The sequence below is a fragment of the Bombyx mandarina genome, chromosome 26 (assembly GCF_030267445.1).
Source record: "Bombyx mandarina strain Sakado chromosome 26, ASM3026744v2".
Lineage (NCBI taxonomy): Eukaryota > Metazoa > Arthropoda > Insecta > Lepidoptera > Bombycidae > Bombyx > Bombyx mandarina.
Window position 1 is genome coordinate 4,335,074 of NC_143232.1, and position 16,934 is coordinate 4,352,007.

Below are 16,934 nucleotides of genomic sequence, written 5' to 3' on the forward strand. Positions count from 1 at the left end.
TCGTCGAACCCGTTGCTTGCGACGAAGGACTCGACGAGTAAATTAACGCATAGACACAGCCCACTGAATTTCTCGCCGATCTTCTCAGTGGGTCGCGTTTCCGATCCGGTGGTAGATTCGGCGAAGTGTTGAAGTCTAGAAAAAATCGCTGTGCCGACCCCACCTAATGGGACAAAGTGGATAAAAAGAAGAAGAGTGTTTTTCTGATGTGTGTGTGAGAGTGTATTGTAAAGTTTCACCAAAATCCATCCAGTAGTTTTTGCGTGTAAGAGTAACAAACACATAGACACAGCCCACCTAGTTTCTCGCCGGATCGTCTCAGTGGGTCGCGTTTCCGATCCGGTGGTAAATTATGCGAAGCACGGCTCTTGCTAAGGCCAGTGTTAGCAACACTTCCAGTCTGAGCCCCGTGAACTCACCTACACGTCACGGTGAAGCTGAAACAGCCTTTCAAGACTATCAGAATAGGTAGGCAAAAAAAACCTATACAAAGTTGTTTTTCTCTTTTATACATTTTAATCCAATGAACATGAATTGAATCAGCAAAATTTGAAAAGTAATTTTGCTTTACCTTAAAAAAAACAGTTTAAAAAAAAGACTTTTTCTGAAGTTTATGTCGAAATAAACGTAATTCAAGACATTCTTGACTCTTAATAATTAACGACTCGATTAATTAATTTTAGTCAAACGATAGATTAAATAGAAGCCGAGAACAAAAAAACTTCTGAAGCTTCATCTCTTATTAATTAAGGAAATAATAATTAACTTTCATTATTATTATTGCTTTCTTTATAATTTTGTTTACATTATCAACATTGCTTAGAGCGATACTTGTTAAGACTTTGAAAAGACCACTTCATGCCAACACGATGTTAATAGGATCCCAAGGACATCACTATTTCCGTAGCAAGATTACACATATTATTTAATCTGGGATGCAAGAATAGCTTCATAAATCCATTCGAACAGAAAGCGTACTAAGAAGACATTGAGAAAGAGAGAGAGAGAGAGAGAGAGAGAGAGAGAGAGAGAGAGAGAGAGAGAATACACTTTATTGCACACCAATTTACAATTAACATTTTAAAAAAATACGTGTGGCACTCGGAGACTGCCGCGGTAAAGCTATTGCATAGCATTTTTTATCAACTTATGCAATTATAAATCGACAATAATAATTTAATATTAAAACAACAATAAAATAAGATCCGGCGGGAAATTCAGTGGGCTAACTTTCAATGAATCTGCTACATTGTGAGTATTCCATTTTGACCAGATATAATTTTCTATTTTACAATTCCGTTTCTTGCCGATAAATGGCGCTTGACGCAAAAGCTGAATCGCGCTATTGTTGTGTTACCCACGAAATTATATCACATGTTTTGATAGCACATAAATCGGTGTTTAGACTTCTTACTTTAAACACTACACAAGCGCAACGTGTGAATTTGTTGAACACGAGCTACATAGTAGGCGTAGTGAGGGGTGGAAGGTTTTTTTCGTTACAGAATTTCATGATTCCGCTCTCAAGCCGCGTTCAAGGCCCGCGATAAAATCTATGCAATAGCTTAAAGAAAACAGTCAACATCAGATATAGTCGTACAATAGGCTGTCTTATTGCGACTAAAAGCTGTCAAAAAAACTATCTCTTCCAAACAACCGTCTTATTTACAAAAACTCTGAAAGTATAAAGATACAGCCAGTATGTTGAAGTGTACTATTAACAGCACATTATTAAAGTAACTTGTAATCATATGCAATCAGTAGTAAATGAAAATCAAAAATAAATAAACTCAGTAGTAAATATTATGTTATAATATGCAATCTTCTAAGATTGTATCTATACCGAAGGGAATTAAATTCGTGTAGATTAAGAAAAATACTCGTGCATTATGCGCTATGCGACAGTGGCGACGTTAATGTGTGAGTTAGGGTTATTTTAAAACAAAAATAAATAAAACAAATTGGGCAAATTAAATTTAAATCGTATTTATTTCACTTCGTTTATATAATTATATACAAAAATAATATATTTTTTCTACATACAAGTACCCTTAAAATATTGGAAATATAAATTAGGTTTGTCTTTACGAAATACACTTAGTATCTAATCTTATTTAATAGTAGTAATATTATCTAAATTAAATGAAAGTTTGTCCCAGCACTATGGCATGGCCTTCTTCAAGCGAGGCTTGAGGAGAGCCCTCAGAGCCTGGTGGCTTGGCTGTGCCCCTGACATGGTTGATGTTCTCAAGTGACAGATACAACCTACCATTATGTGGACCGTATCGTCTACAAGCAACAACAAAAAATAATAGTCAAAAAGTCACTATTTGACGAACAAATGCAAGGATAGTTCAGTAAATTAAAATGTACCTTCTGTAGTTACATTTAGTTATGTGAACAGACGGTTCTAATGTTACCGTTCAGAACACATATATCCATCTATATATATGCAAGCTTATCTACAAAATATCTTCTGCTCTATGAGTCTAATTACCGTTACAACATTTTAGGATATTTTTAAGCAGTTGGTAAAATGATTACTGAAAACCGAACCCCAAAAAAACTAAGCACAGGTTCTTTTAAAGGATTTTTTAAAACAATGATACTACATCATGCCTCTAGTCGAGAAATAATGTTGTTGCTAGTTGTATATAGACAAAAACAAAATAATTTGATACCATGTTCTCCTTTGTTTGTTAAACGATTTAATTTTCTCTATTTCATGAATATTTCAAAGTTTTAATGTTATCAATAAGGGTTTTAACGCAATATTAAAAAAAAAACAGTAGGAAATCAGAATATTAAATATCAAACGAATCTAAGCTTTGTGGTGTCAGTGAATACGGTCAAATTTCGATCACTAACTGAAGACCTCTATCAAGTATGACACCTATATATGTAAACAATGAGACATCTAATAAAAGTCGTGCTTTGGCTTCAAAACTTACGTTAACTTAAGCTTAACTTATTTCAATACACTACTTCATCACTTCCCTCTGTCTTTACGTTTATTGTCTCCTTAATTCTGCCCATGAGGAGGCTATATCACCTTTATTAATTTATAAATATACGGAAACAAACATGATCATCTGTCCCCAAACTAAGATTCCCTGTACTATGGGAATAGTGTATTTAATTTTGGGAGCTTGGGATAAACTAAAATTTTCTATACTATGGGAATGGGATATACCTATATACCAGTGATTCTCAACCACTGTTCCGCGGCACTTTTGTGTGCGGCCAAATTTCAAAAGTGTGACGCCAAATTTTGCGAATATATAATAATGTTAATATTATTAAATTATATCATTTCAAAAGAAAAATACTTTAAACATGAATATATTATATATAAATCCACAAAAAAAAAAAATTGTATATTTTAGTTTATTTCGTATATTACATTTTTTTGATAAACTATTTATGCAATGTGTTGTAGTAAGTAAATAATGTTTATCTTTTTTTTTGTGTGCCGCCAAATTTTGAAATCGTTAAATATGTGCCGCAACAAAAAAAAAGTTGAGAATCACTGCTATATACTATAACTAGCGCCCCGCCATCGCTTCGCTTCTGAAACATGAAATTTTATTATTGATTATTTACGACATCACATTAGAAACCTCAAAAATAACACTTTTTCTTAACTATTTAATGGATCTTATTATACATATAAACCTTCCTCTTCAATCACTCTATCTATTAAAAAAAACCGCATCAAAATCCGTTGCGTAGTTTTAAAGATTTAAGCATACACAGGGATATAGGGACAGAGAAAGCGGCTTTGTTTTATACTATGTAGTGATATGGGAACCTTAGTTTGGGACTTAGTTTAGAATATACGTTTAAATATAAACATATAAAGATATTGACCATCGAACCCACGACCTTCGCGGCCCAGCAGGCAATACTATTTAAGTATAATATATATTATGTCAATAAATTGCTAACGTATATAAATGTACTCCTAAACACATTCGAGTACCTATATATGTGACTTTCAAACATATTCCAATATCCTGCTATTATCAAGCAAGATCTTACAATGCAAATCTTAAAGCTGTATTTAACGAGGATCATAAACGCGTCCGAGCAGGAGAAGGCGATCTTCTGACTTCGTAAGCCTCAAACAGTCTGCTGCTGTTAGTGGCGAAAACCGTAGGCTTCGCATCCACTACGGTCTGGTCAGTCTTCTCTGAACTTTCCTTGTCCTCTTTCACCTCTATATTAGACTTCTCGATCGGTAACGTACGAATCCTGCCCGGTAGTTTCCTGCTCAGTTTCGCTACAAGCGGGTGTAGGAGCTTCTCGTCGTATCTGTCCGTTTCCTTCCAAGTCAGAAGGCTGATGATCACGCCTATCGTCACGCAGGTGACTGTGCCGATAACAGCGTACCACATATACGAGATTGAATACATCTTGTGAAGGTTGGACATACTGAAAATGTAACAGTGTTTCTATAGAGCATGGTATTTGTTGTATCATTTGTTGTGGGTCATAAGAATAATTAAAATTAAGTACTCTAACTTATACCGTTTTCGGTTGATATAAACAGTTTTCGTGATCACAGACTAATGTAATGGTCAAAACGCGAGAGTAAGCCATACAAATCGTTATAAATATGACATACACATAATATGTATATTACTGCGGTCATTGGACAAATAGTGATTGCTCTAAAAACGTAATTAGAAAAAAAGATGTGGGGTGTCGTGGGACACCGGATAGGAACGAAGTTCCTTCTTATAAAAATATAGTTTTTTTAGTTCTATTCGAGGTATAAAGAAAATAAAACTGGAGGTTTCGCAACAATCCACAGTCATTCGGTAACGTGCGAACTTATTGTGGTACACTTCATTCACGGTTGTTTGCATAAGTTAGTGTATTGCGCAAACGAACGCTCTGAGATCGCGGTCAATGAATGATAAAAAAATATGTTATTACATTTTTTGTACCCTATTACAAAGTTAAGTCGGACAGTGTGTGCATTACAAATAAAAATCTTACGTTACGGACGTTTTTTCCCGGTTAGGATACCCCTCCGCATCGTTCCATAAGGAACTTCGTTCCAAAAAAATATGGCCATTCTGGACTCCGCCAGAATTCTCCTGGAGCTCTGAAGAATCATAAATGTTCTGAATACTTACATGAACGATTCCGGTGGACGTATTTCTGTTAGGCTGATGTTCATAGATTGGAGCAGGGGTGCTAGTTTGGCCAGGGTCTGGTTGATGCCCACGGGCCGACTCAGGTAATTGAGCGTTGTGTTCGTGCAGCCCTGAAATATTTGACGTTTCACTAAAACATTTAAGCTAATTTTTTTACGTCAGCAATTTTATAATTACCGTTTATGATACAAAAAGTTACATACACACTATTTGTACTTAGTTAAGTAGTATCGGGTATAGACAAGCAAGAAAAATGCTGCTCAAATTGATATTTAACTTCTATACTGACCCCAGCACTATCATCAATAAGTAAGCCAATAAGTGGAATAGCTTATTCAAAATGTGGAGAATCCTACATAATACTTGTAACCCCTATTAATGTATGAACAAGGATACGACCGCTAGGCTTTAGTTAACTATACTGTAACTATACTGAGACCTTAGAACTAATTTCTCAAGGTGAGTGGCGCATTTACGTTGTAGACATGTATGGGCTCCAGTGGCTTAACACCAGGTGGGCTGTGAGCTCGTCCACCAAAGCAATAAAAAAAAAGGTAACAGAAACAAAAAGAATAACGGTACTTGTCTGTGGTGGAAGCTTACAATACTTCAGGTGCTGAACCCACCACAAGAGAACCTAAATAATTTTACATAAGACATAAACAAACCTCGACCGAAGTAGGCAGCATGGCTATATTCTTTTTCACATACAAGAGCCTTCCAACTGCCATCCAGGTCGTTATAATGTGCGAAGCGATCATTCCCCATACTGCACCCGTACCGTTAGCAGCCGGACACAGAGCTGCCAGGACAAACACTCCTAAGAGTGCTCCGGACGTGGCTGACGTCACTAAGAGGGAGCCTTCGACTACGCCACCAGCCATCCCCACGCAGAGAGACAAGCACATTATGACGATCGCTGGAATCATAATAAAGATTTATAGAATTTTCCCTATTAGAGAGAGAGAGAGAGAGAGAGAGAGAGAAAGAGAGAGAGAGAGATAGAGAATATATATTTTATTGCCCTTGCAGGCAGACAAGCATACGGCCGACCTGAGGGTGAGTGGTTGCCGTCGCCCATGGACCTCAGCTATGCCAGAGGCAGAGCCAAGCCGCTGCCTACTGTTAAGTGCTCTCCACGAGCCTCGTTTGTAGAAGGACATGTCATAGCGCTCGGGAAACACCGTGGAGGGTATCGTATCAAGGTAAGTAGGAACATCAATGCTCTTGATTTCTATTGGCTCTAATCTGACCAAAGTCAAGCAGTTTGCCGGCCAATGAGACTATGAATGGATTCTGGTGGTAAGACCGCTTGTGAGTCCACACGGGTAGGTACCACCACCCAGCCTATTTCTGCCGTGAAGCAGTAATGCGTTTCGGCTTGAAGGGTGGGGCAGCCGTTGTAACTATACTGAGATTTTAGAACTTATATCTTCTCAAGGTGGGTGACGCATTTACGTTGTATATGTCTATGGGCTTTAAAGTACTGTTTGTTCACTTTAGTATAACGACATCCAATTAAATAAGCTAGTTCACAGACAGAATTAAGTTATGGATATGTTAAGTCGCTGTTTTTTCATTACTAAATATCAATTGGTTTTCATGGATAATGCTGTGAAATATATAAAAAAAATAGTTTTGATAGGGACAAGCTGCAAGATACTCACAATAGATTACCCCAATGATTTTAATGATAGTAAGTTGTTGCTTATCACTGATTCCTTTGAAAGATGGAGCAGCCGACACAAAATCCTCCCATGTGACTGTGGATAAGGAATTAACGTTTGATACCAGGAAACTGGAAAAGAAATTGTGTAAAGTACAAAATGTAAGCAAGACTATATTTTTTTATTCGTCAGTTAGTTTTTTTTACTATCTGAAACAAGATAACCATAAATGCTGCTGATTAACGAAAAAGAAATTAAATTCTGTCAGCGTTTACACCTATGCAATTTTATTTTTACTTTTTTCCTTAGATGGGTGGTGAAACTGACCGCCCAACTTTAAGTGGTTGCTGGAGCCCATAGACATTTACAACGTAATGGCCGACGGCCACTTTGAGACATGAGTTCTAAGGTCTCAGTTTTAACAGTACAACGACTGTCCCACTCTTCAAATCGAAACGGGTTAGTGATTCACGGCAGAAATAGGCAGGATGGTGGTACCAACCCGTGCGGACTCACAAGACGTCCTACCACCAGTAATTACACTAATTATAGCTCTGCGGATTTGATTATTATTACACAATACAATACACATTACATATCAAAACCCAATTAGTTGTAACGGGACCAAGAATCCGCTCAATCCCAACTTTAACCATAATTTTCTACAAACTGCATAGACAGATGTAACTGTCTCTTAAAATACATAAATTAGGTTTATTTATCTATATCATTTTAATATAAAATGTATATTCTCACCTCAAAGCGCCATTGAAAAGACTGCCCAGAAACAGACCCAACATCCCGGGTAGAAAACCAAATTGGTCTTGCACGTAAAACGGCAGGATTTCATCGGGGGCGGAAATTTTGCTTGTGGCCAGCGGATCGCAGTATTTGTACACAGCATATAGCGCCATGCCTACGATCCAAGACAAGCTGAAGAGCACCGAAACGGCTGGAACGTTGGCCAGGAGAGTTTTCTTGACCCTGGATTCGCTGGACATTGAGCAATAACGCTGGACAAAAGTCTGCTGGCATCCATAGATGGATATCGACATGAATAGCTGCCCGATAATGGCGGATAATGTGTCCACTCTAACGGTCGGGTCCCACGTGAATCTGCAATTGAGAATAATTAAATAAATTAGATGGATGAATTCGTTTTGTGTCTAAAATTCTAAATGACAAAATTCTCTAGTTTAGTATTTTCTCGGATTTTGTAGACATAATTAAAAGTACTTTTACAGGTATTTGTGACCACGAAAACCATAAATGTAATGAAAACTTCGAATACATCACAATAAAAAGGCAAGGAGATTGCGTTATGGAGAGCACTACATATTATGCTAGCTGCTATTGTGCTATGCCAGCTATACGACTAGCCTTATGCCAAAAAGAAAAGCTCATCTGCTAATATAAATTGAATGATATTTTGTCGTAAGTTATATTTAAATTAAATTCGAGTTTTGTTCTCATCTAGTTTTAGAAATAATAGAAACTAACATAAATTGACTCTATTTATGCATTTAGTGTATTTAGCTTAATTTTTAAATTGCATAAGCTATTTTATTTGCGTTGACAAGCTGACAGCCAATCTTCTTAACGTCAAAGATTCAATCACATTAATATTTCCACCATAAAAATAATATTTGCTTGCAACAGATACGACATTACTAGCAACCCTTTCACAATACTGTCTATTGGAAATTAACGATCCATTCAGGATTTAGGGGAAAAGTTACAAAGGATAACAAGGTTGTAGCAGTTGCAGTGACTTGAGAACGATAGGTGTTAATTAGTTTTTTTTTTTTTTAATAAATATTTACTGACAATCACGCCACGTTAACTAGTCCCGTTATATGTTCGTAAATAACTTCTGTTACAGGTACCACATAACGGAAATAAATGTAAGATTTTTATTATACACATACATATATTTAATAGACATCCATAACCCTGGAAAAGACATTTATATTTATCATACAAATATCTTCCCTTGGCGGGATTCGAACCCGCGACCCCCTTATGTAGTGACCATGTCACTCACCACTACACCAGACGGCCATTGTGTACCGGAGACATCCTAACTTGAATGTCGGCGCTCACCTTAATACATGAGGACACTCGTAATTTTATTGTATGAAGTTTTATCCCTTTAAACCGACAGGTCTTATAACGGGTATACCATGGTGCAGAACCTACCCATGTGCGCTTACATTCTACCTTTTCACCAACGCAAGGGTGCCACCACGGTTAATTAAACCGGTAATTAGGATCCAGGAATCAGGTGGGAGGAAGGATTTTGGAAAAGGAAAGATGTAATTATAGAGCAAACACTCCTACAACAGATGAATATTATTAGTAAAGGATCTTACGAGGTTTTAATCTTCTGTATCATTACTTACTGGAAAAACTTAAGTCTCCCGCCTTCTAGGTTGTCATTAAACACCGTTGCCGGGCCACCAGCTTTCACTGTCGCTTGAACTATGAAAGCTCCACTCACTAGTATCATGGTCAAAGTCTGAATGACATCAGCTCTGGAAACGAATTAAGCTTTTATTTGAAACGGCTTTTATTCAGAGAACACAGCATGCTATCTGATGAATCCCACTTTTATAATACTGGATGCTGTTTGTAATTTTTTTGCTTAGATGCGTAAACGAGCTCACAGCCCACCCGGTGTTAAGTGGTTACTGGAGCCCATGGACATCTACGACGTAAATGCGCCACCCACCTTGAGATATAAGTTCTAAGGTAATCGAATCTAAGGGAGTACCATATCATTTTGGTATAGTTGTTTATTTACCTAATAGCAGCTGCGAGCCCGCCGAGTAAATTGAAAACGATGCTAACGACGGTCAGTGCAGCTGCTGACGCCCAATGTGGCAGTGCCAACACAGCATGAAGAGCCACTGTTGGAGTGTAGACCGTCACGGCCAGATTCAAAACTTGCCGGAGGAGAAAAGTTGCTGCGGCTATGCGCCGAACCCAAATCGAACCGAAACGCATCTGGAAATTACCAAATAAATTTAAATATTAATCTAGCCCTTCTGTTTTCCCCTCTCTAAAAGTCCAGGCAAGTAGCCTTGTAGTAATGATATAGCAAAAGTGTGTTTTATGGCCTTGTTTATCTCAATAAGGTTTTTTCTTTAATTACCATATGTTGCTTTTTGGCATTCCTAAATAAATGAACTCACTTTGAATCTGAGATTTGTCTCAATTGTTTATTTACTATAGTAAATATAACAGCTATCTCAATCATTGGGACGCACAACTAGCTCTCGTTAGAAATAAATAATTAATTATCTGATGATGTTAGAATTGAATAATTTTAAACACGAGATTTCTGGACCACACTTCATACTACGCTTCTTTGTACCATAACTTCTACATTCTGTAGTAAATACATTAGTTCGAGGCTGTTGCACTAAGCAGTATTATTTTTTTAGAAGTAATATCTGTTAAATATCATTCGGAGATAGCTTTGTTGCATCTACCCAAAGAATTGCGCCTCAATGAATGCTCATTACCTCCAAATATTCATAAACGGAATTAGTTGATAGCCTGTAGTAGACCGGGACGAAGATCCAGCAAACTATGGGAAACGCTAGCACCATGCCAAAAAGCGTTTCCCACATGGCTGACCCTCGGTATACTTGCTCCGACGGAAACCCTGTAATAAATCAAGTTACACTTGTGAAACTAGCGATATTAAACAATTATAGTTTGTAATCATTAGCAACTTCCATTTTTTTAATATAGGTTTAATGATATATCACTTATTGTATGTTTTTTTATTTTTATTGCTTAGATGGGTGGACGAGCTCACAGCTCACCTGGTGTTAAGTGGTTACTGGAGCCCATAGACATCTACAACGTAAATACCGCCACCCACCTTGAGATACGATTTCTAAGGTCTCAGTATAGTTACAACGGCTACCATACTATTCAAACCGAAACGTATTACTGCTTCACGGTAGAAATAGGTAGGATGGTGGTACCTACCCGTGCGGACTCATAAGAGGTACTACCGCCAGTAAACTCTTTAAGCATCTAGCTTTGGGATACACTTAAGGTACACTTCCTTCCAATTCTTACCAATGAAAGTTTGTTAAACTGTTTTTCTTTTCAAATTTTCATACACCTGTCAATTTGCATTTCAGCAAATTTAATAAGGATTTTCAAATTTTCGCTAATCTCACAGCGCTTAATTGATGTATGACTCACGTGTTTAAACGTGACCCGTTTTCGGTGAGCCGCAAACCAGACGTATGGCATTATGAAACCTTATTACGCCGGAACGTGAGTAATTTTCACGTGTAGATTTCACGGATTTTTTTGAATAAGAATTGCAGTAAACATAATATAACATTTTTTCTTGCCGTCGAAGTATTAGACACGTCTCAACGCGGTAGAACAAATAATAGTATAACTTGTGTGTGTGTGTGCGTGTATATTATCAAAAAAAGACTGTAGTTTTCGAAGTTTTTAAAACTAATGTGAACTGAATGACTTTGGTGGCGTTTTCATTGTATTCTTTGAAATTTATGGATTTGAGGAAGGATATTGGTTTACTATGTGTTAAGTTTTCAGCATGTTCCACTGGGTTTGAATTTAGATGTTTGGGACTGGAAAAAGGATAAGTTTTAGGACTCACTCAGTAGTTTGTTGATGCACTATTCAATTTTCTCACTGGCGAGTGTTATATGTGCTGATTGATCAACAAATCACTATTTTATTGTTTTTGCACCGGCACCGTGTTTTAATTTTTTTTACACACTTCGCGCCATTTTTATACGCGCGTAGTTTTTCTTTTAGTGTCAACAGATGGCGTGGATAGGAGATTGAGGAAGGAATAAGGAAAAGGAAGTCCCAACACCGCTGATAAATTATTCTAGATGATTCCTTCATCTCTTATTTATCATTGCGCAGCCCGCCACTAAAGCTACATACTAGCATACTTTTTTGTGTATGTATTTGTAACTTAATATAAATTTCATTGCACCTACCACTATTTACTCTGCACTACCTTTGGTTGTCTGGTAGAGAATGCCTTAAGCATTAAGTCCGCCAATTAAATAAATAAATAAAGGAGAGTTAACCCATGCGCAGCAGAGACACTGCGTTCATCTACATTTGCGTTTCCAGTGATTTTTTTTTCAACGTACATTGTAGGTAGCTTTTGAATGAGCACCTGTTTAGTTAGTGCTATGGCATGTCTTTGTTCAAATGAGGCTTGAGGAATACTGATCTCATGACTGACGTCTATAACTGACGGCGACCCATCAAAACAATAATTAAAAAAAAAAAACAAAAAAGATATTTTTAATGATGAAACAAAGGCGATAGTCCAAAAAAAGCAGATGTGTCTTGAAAAAAATCTCTTAATTGCGCGCGATTTTTTCTTATTACATACAGATTATTTGTGTTTTTACAGTGATTCTCAGTATTTAAATGACACTGACTAATTTCTTTATAAGGAATTACGAGAACGACTATAAGCATGTGTCACTAAATTTTGGCAAAGTATCAATGTGGGGTTCGTTTGTGGAAAGAGGTTTGAGAGAATGCAGGAAAATTCTCTCTTCAATTGAATCGATTCAGGAAAGTATTTTTAAAGTATAACACAAAGATGATTGCAAATTAAAAAAATATATCGTGCACATTGGTATACGCAGTGAGTGTCCTAATAATTCAAATGGATCAGAGTACTCGTATCAAGTAATGCAATAAAAGATTAACACCATGATCAAAATATGTAATCTGCATAATAGGTAGTGGACATTATTGTGACTCTAACAATTTGGTCATGCGTATTCTTCGGCGAAGCAGCCGTTTATTTCGACTTGTAGGTACGTTTAAGGGAAAAGCTAAACTTGAAACTTTCACACACGTCACAGAGACGGATTTGATGTGATATCTGCTTCTGTAACCATTTAAACCAGTGGATCGTGAACTACTTCATCCACCAGAATATATAAAATGGATCGAGTTTTAATGATTTATATGCAATTCCGATTAGCAGACGTTATTATCTTGCACATGTGTTTTTGAGTTCTTGCATTTCAAGGTAGGGATTATCACCCCCTGTGCATCCCAATTAACGTTCCAGAACCATGAGTTCATTTAATCCTATAAAGCAACAAAAAAGCGGACAATAACATGTCAGTCGACTTCAACAAAAAACTGCCATAAAAACTGATAACTTCATTTGTTTTAATAAAGTTACGGTCCAGTGGGAACGGCCAAGCGGATGATTACAATTTAAACGCCATGCTCAATGCATTTGACGTATTGTCACCATTTACCACAATGGTCACCGTTTCAACCTTCCTATTAAAAGTAACTCATATGTTTCATGGACTTTGGCCGTGGATAATGACGAAAAATGAATGGTTTCAATATTCCATTTTAAGTTTGGTATTTAACAGAAAGAAGAAAAAAAACTAGTGTGGAACTTGGATCAAATCACAAATATCTTTTAACAGAATAGAAATTCAAGTAAACTATTTATTTTGCGCTTTGTATGGCCACCTCATTCACCTCGATGATTATGTTACCACGACCCCTTATAATTCAACAACATGTTTTATGGTGGGTAATTTTTACGCTGTATTATCCACGGGATCATTTTACCAATGAATACCAGATGAGACGTGAGAATATCTGCTCATCTAGCCTAATAAAAAATTATATATATAGATTTATACTAAAAAGGCCTTTAGAAATTTAAGCCTTTAATTGTGGTACTTATCCGTTATCATAGGTTAGTGCGTATAATTGTTTTTTATGTCTGTGCTGCCAATCATTGAGAAGTCCCCTAGTGAGACCTCGACTAATGACCCAAGACCAGCAGTCAGTTATTGTAAAACTTGAAACCGGTTATCATGAAATTTTCTTCTTCTTGGCTCTAACTTACTACGCGAGGTCGGTGCAGCATACCCTTTTTTTTCATTCAGGCTTATTTATATATTATTATACCTATATATTATTAGTCCTCATTTCTGCACTCACACTCTTCTCTCATATATCCTCTTTCAGACAAACCATCCAAGACTTCGAGGACGTTCCCTCCTCACATTACCATCTACTTTCATACTCACGATCTTTATGGCCATCTATCATGTCAAGTCTGAATGAAATGCGCACACGAATGTTATGTCATTGGTGTCGAGTGATTTAAAGTTTTTTGGTACTAATCCTGGATTTCGATTCAGATCCTGATTAGTGCATTATCATCGAAACTGGCCCAAAGTGACTCTTTCGGGAGGAAGTGATTCTTATTTAGCTTGCTTTATTTGATCTAAAGAGGTGAGTAGAATTGAACTTATAAAAATTACCCCGATTCTCCGGGCTAGTTAATTTAAGAATTCTTATATGCCAAATATTATAGTTTGGTAAACACAGATTAATGTGCCTATGGAACCGTAATAACTTATTTTCTTTAATCATTCGCTAATCGATGATTTCGAACAGAACTTAAGCCTTCGTCAAACAGAACGCGTACTTAGCGCCGCGTACTTAACGTCGCGCTCTTTTCATGTCACACAAATTGACTAGATGAGTCCAACGCTCCTTGACGCAATGTATTCTCCAAATCATAGTGCCTTTCGATAGCAGTGTGAAAATTTAAAAGTATTAAGATATCGAGTGATTCAGATGTGGCATTGTATAAGCATGGGTATTTTCTAACTATTTATATCATTTTTTCGGGCATATTTTAATACACATTCACTCGGACGCTAAAATAAATTTTGAAAAAAATTACAACGCCTGACGTCAAAACGTCATAACGCTGCGACAGAGCGCTGCGTACTTACAGCGCTGGGGCTCTGTTTGACGGTATGTTACCATAGTTGTACAACACATCTCGGCGTCATAGCGCGGCGTCGGTTTAGCGGTCTGACGCGCGCTAATTACGCGTTCTGTTTGACGAAGGCTTTAATTTTAAAAATATCGCTTAGTAATTGTTACAATATTTTAGCCATTACCCAAATAAGTTGATATGGTATTGTCAATGAGACTTTAAAATAATAATAAGGTTATGAGAATGGAATAATAAATATTAGTCACAATGGATACACGAAATAGAATATTTTTCTGTAAAAACATAATTCGACTATCAATTTTAAATAGACTAGATAAATTCACTTTGCCGAATTTAGAAAAAAACCAGTTTAGCAAAAAAACATTTCATAGACCTATATAGTTTATCAATCGAATTAAAATTCACCAACTAGTAAGTTTCAATACAACCCTTTTATCGTAAAACTGTTTCTTAATGAACTTCATACAATTTAATTGATAGGCATTCGTACTCACGTGCTCACGACCTCGTTGATTTTAATTATTAATGAAGCCTTGAGACACTACAGTACAACTGCTACCCAACTTGAGACGTAAGGTTGAAATTAAATTATTCTCTGATGATATCCTATCCTATTGAATATTGAATAGAGCGCATGATTGTTTTGTAACAAAAGCGGACGCGACTGTTATTTAAAGTAAACACGAGATGAAAAATATCTAAACTACGTATGTTTTATGAATTTGAGTAACGGTACAGAGAATATCTGGGTGTACAACTTTTCAACAAGATCCCACTAAACGTTCAATTACTAACTGTTCATAGATTTAAGAAAACTGTCAAGGAACGTTTGTGCAAGAAGGCATATATACCTAGTCAGGTCATAAGTATTGTCACACAGTAAAAAAGAATGCTGGCCACAAAAAAGTTTATTTAATTCGAATTTCGAATTGTTCAAGAAAATAAAAATGTATACTTTTAGAATTTTACTCATTTTTAAATATGGAGTGGACGCTTAAAGAAGACCGTGTTGCAGTTATTGCGTTGCATCGTTGCGGTTACGCGCCAATTCAAATTTTTAACATACTGAAAAATTTGAATATAACCAAAAGATTCGTTTTTCGTACCATCAAACGCTACAATGAAGACTCTAGTGTAGATGACAGGTCAAGAAGTGGTCGCCCTCGGTCTGTTAGGACTCCAGCGATAAAAGCTGTGAAGGCGCGAATTCAAAGAAATCCCAAACGTAAGCAGAAACTGTTGGCCCTTCAGATGGGGTTAAGCAGAACCACGGTGAAAAGGGTGTTAAATGAAGACTTAGGGCTTCGGGCATATCGAAGAAAAACAGGACATCGTTTGAATGTTCGTCTAATGGACCTGAGACTGAAGAGATGCCGCGCTTTGTTGAAGCGGTACGCGGGAAAAAAATATCGAGAAATTCTTTTTTCGGATGAAAAAATTTTTACCGTAGAAGAGAGCTACAACAAACAAAATGATAAGGTGTACGCACACAGTAGTGAAGAAGCGAGCAACCGTATTCCGCGCGTCCAACGAGATCATTTTCCATCCTCGCTCATGGTATGGTTGGGAGTTTCTTATTGGGGGCTTAACAGAGGTACATTTTTGTGAGAAAGGTGTAAAAACGAATGCAGTTGTGTATCAAAATACAGTCCTGACGAACCTTGTGGAACCTGTTTCTCATACCATGTTCAATAACAGGCGCTGGGTATTCCAACAAGATTCAGCGCCAGCTCATAGAGCGAAGAGCACACAAGACTGGCTGTCGGCGCGTGAAATCTACTTCGTCCGGCAGGAAGACTGGCCCTCCTCCAGTCCAGATTTGAATCCGTTAGATTACAAGATATGGCAACACTTGGAGGAAAAGGCGTGCTCAAAGCCTCATCCCAATTTGGAGTCACTCAAGACATCCTTGATTATGGCAGCCGCCGATATTGACATGGACCTCGTTCGTGCTGCGATAGACGACTGGCCGCGCAGATTGAAGGCCTGTATTCAAAATCACGGAGGTCATTTTGAATAAGCTTTAGTGTCATAAGAATCTATGTTTTGTTAAGTTCATTTTGGTATATGAATGGTTACATAATGAATAAACTTGTTTCAATTATTTTACATTAAACATGTGACAGCATTTATGACCTGACTAGGTATTATAAAGTTAAGGATTATTTACTAGATGGCACTACGTGGGAATGAGGCGCTCGCTCCTGGCCTTTTCATTTTTCATTATTATTATTATTTTTTTAATTGTATTTTTTTGACTTGTTTTTTCCTTTATTG

General features: G+C 36.9%; 1 protein-coding gene across 1 annotated transcript in view; it reads right to left on the reverse strand.

The window, feature by feature from the left end:
- Positions 1 to 1,970: 1,970 nt before the first annotated feature.
- Positions 1,971 to 16,934, reverse strand: part of LOC114248108 (sodium-coupled monocarboxylate transporter 1) — a 48,822-nt gene continuing 33,858 nt past the window's right edge. The window contains exons 3-10 of the mRNA XM_028181229.2: positions 10,360 to 10,502; positions 9,636 to 9,838; positions 9,235 to 9,366; positions 7,589 to 7,948; positions 6,833 to 6,963; positions 5,834 to 6,084; positions 5,145 to 5,275; positions 1,971 to 4,434 (exon numbers count right to left, since the gene is read on the reverse strand). Coding sequence (XP_028037030.2) covers positions 4,074 to 4,434; positions 5,145 to 5,275; positions 5,834 to 6,084; positions 6,833 to 6,963; positions 7,589 to 7,948; positions 9,235 to 9,366; positions 9,636 to 9,838; positions 10,360 to 10,502 — 1,712 coding nt within the window. The 3' untranslated portion in view covers positions 1,971 to 4,073. The remainder of the gene's footprint in view (positions 4,435 to 5,144; positions 5,276 to 5,833; positions 6,085 to 6,832; positions 6,964 to 7,588; positions 7,949 to 9,234; positions 9,367 to 9,635; positions 9,839 to 10,359; positions 10,503 to 16,934) is intronic.